The sequence below is a fragment of the Crocodylus porosus genome, unplaced genomic scaffold, assembly GCF_001723895.1.
Source record: "Crocodylus porosus isolate Cpor-Errol unplaced genomic scaffold, CroPor_comp1, whole genome shotgun sequence".
NCBI classification, from domain to species: Eukaryota; Metazoa; Chordata; order Crocodylia; family Crocodylidae; genus Crocodylus; species Crocodylus porosus.
This window is the reverse complement of record NW_017728918.1, coordinates 31614907-31617114: the sequence shown is the minus strand read 5'-3', so window position 1 is coordinate 31617114 and position 2208 is coordinate 31614907. Positions and strand designations below refer to the sequence as shown.

At 44.9% G+C, this 2208-nt stretch overlaps 1 protein-coding gene across 1 annotated transcript in view; it reads left to right on the top strand.

The window, feature by feature from the left end:
* RNASEH1 (ribonuclease H1) overlaps positions 1-2208 on the top strand; it is a 17531-nt gene that overhangs the window by 286 nt on the left and 15037 nt on the right. The window contains exons 2-3 of the mRNA XM_019537440.1: positions 32-153; positions 889-1104. Coding sequence (XP_019392985.1) covers positions 32-153; positions 889-1104 — 338 coding nt within the window. The remainder of the gene's footprint in view (positions 1-31; positions 154-888; positions 1105-2208) is intronic.

The following is a 2208-nucleotide window of genomic DNA, read 5'->3' as shown; positions in this document are numbered from 1 at the left end:
CGGTCCTGGCCCTGACGGCACTGTGTTGTAGGGGGGAGTGCCGCGAGCAGGTGGACAAGTACCCGGCTGCCCGCTTCAAGAAATTCGCCAGGGAGGAAGATGCCTGGGCCTTCGTGGGCAGTGCGGCACAGCCGTTCTCGGCTCCCTCGCCAGGTACCGACTGGGGCAGGTGGTGGGAGATAGCACGGGGGGGTGCCCAGGCAGCTTGCTGGCCTGGGCCCCACTGCGTTGCAGAGCATTACTGAGAAGCCCCAGCCCCAAGTCGGAGTCCTGCTGGGCTGTGCCTGCCACAGGCCACTGGTGGTTCCTGTGCGGTTCTGGGTTGGGAGCAAAATGAAGAAGCCGCTGGCTGTGAAGTGCTGGAGAAGCCACACGGGACCCATGCCTTTGCACTGTCCCCACTCTTGGGTTTTGTCTTGTAGATGCCTTGGCAATGCCTCTGCACTTCACAGCACTGGCATTGAGTGGCATCTCGCAACCCCCTGGGATCAGGGTGGCCCGCACCTGCTCTAGGTTGTAGCCTGAGGCAAGTGTGTCCCAGGTCAAGCAATTAAGAAACTAGTGAGAACACAGAAATTTAAATAAGCCAGAGACAAAGTTGTAACAGGAAAAACTTTGCATTTAACAAAACCTAAAGAATATTACATCTGTACAGCACGTGAAAAGGGATTATAGGAATTTTGACTTGTGGGTTTCTTTACTTTCATAACTATTAATAATGCCTTATTCGTTTTGCTTCTCTCTCTGAAAGAGCTGGAGATTCAAAGGAGGCAGTCAAATGTTAACATGTTACTACTGTCATAATGATTTACCTAATAAAATGACAAAACATAGCACTGTAAATGGATGTTTGTGTTTGTAGAAATTTTAAAGCTATTTCTTCCTAAGGTGCAAGTGAGTCTTCACATGTGGGATGGGAAAATGATAGTCCTGCAAATTACCTAGAAAGATTAAGTCACAGTTGCAGCACGTGCAAAAGACCACATGAGCCGTCTTCTGAGGAAGAGCAGAAAGCAAAGCGTGTGAAGTGCAATGAAGCATACTTGGCCTCTTCTGAAAGAAAAGATGCATCTTCTGAAAGCAAAAATGCGTTTTCATATATGGGTAAGCCTCTACTGGGGCCATAATTCCTTGGTGTGCTTGGTTGTCTCTTGGAGTAAGGAGCGTGTTTTCATGTGCTGTGCGTTTTAACTTTGCTAGATACTAAGCAATCTATCATGGTATTCTGAAGCTCTCAGTAAGAGCCCAAATGTGGCCTAATAGGAGATTTGCGTATTTGGAAATAAGTTACGCTCTGATAATGTGATAAAAGGAAGTTTGCGACTATGGACCATATCCCAATGAATATATAGTAGAGAGAAAAATGTTGATTAAAAATGGCTTGGTGACGCATCTTTTCTCTGAATCACTATTGAAAATGGCCTAGTGGTTTGTGCATCTCCCACTAAATAGTCTTCAGTACTGTTTCAGAAGCTGAGACTTGAGTTAATGTCAGTGTCATACTAATGTGACCCCTACAAGGCTGCGTTGTTATGAATTGCGGCTGTTGCAGTTCTGAAAACTGCAACCTCTTTTTCTGTTGCCAGATGTCCAGCCCTATGGGGCAAATCCCTTGTGCTGTATCTTTGACATCCCAGCTCTATGCTGCTGAAAAGTTGGGAATATGAACTGATCTGCTGTTCAGTTCACAGTAATTTAATTTACTGGGAGCTAGTAAGCTAAAAGCTGTAGAAACAAAGTGTCTGTGCAAATGCCCAGTTTAGAGAAGTATTGGATATTAGAATCCTATCTCAAAGATTAAAGCAGAGGAAAGGGGAAAAAAAGAAACTATCAGCAACAGTTTCAGGCTGTTAGAGGTAGGAGAAATCTGCATGACTTGAAACTCTGCTCGTCAAACTAATGCATTTAGAATTTGTTTTGTGAAAGTGACTACCAGAATTAGTATCTGGAGGCACTTGGGCAAGGTTTTCTTTGAGAAGCTTTGGAATCTGAAAGATTTTCTTCCTTGACCCAGACTCAGGGCCATGCTAGGTTTCCAAGCATACTGCAAAGCTTTCAATTTGTTTTAAAGGGGGAGCTGGATTATAGAATCATAGGAAGTTATGGTAGGAAGGGACCTCAGGAGGTCATCAAATCCAATCGCTTACTCAAAGCAGGACAATCCCTAAGTAGATCCCATCTGAATTGAAAACACTTCAGGGTGTGGTT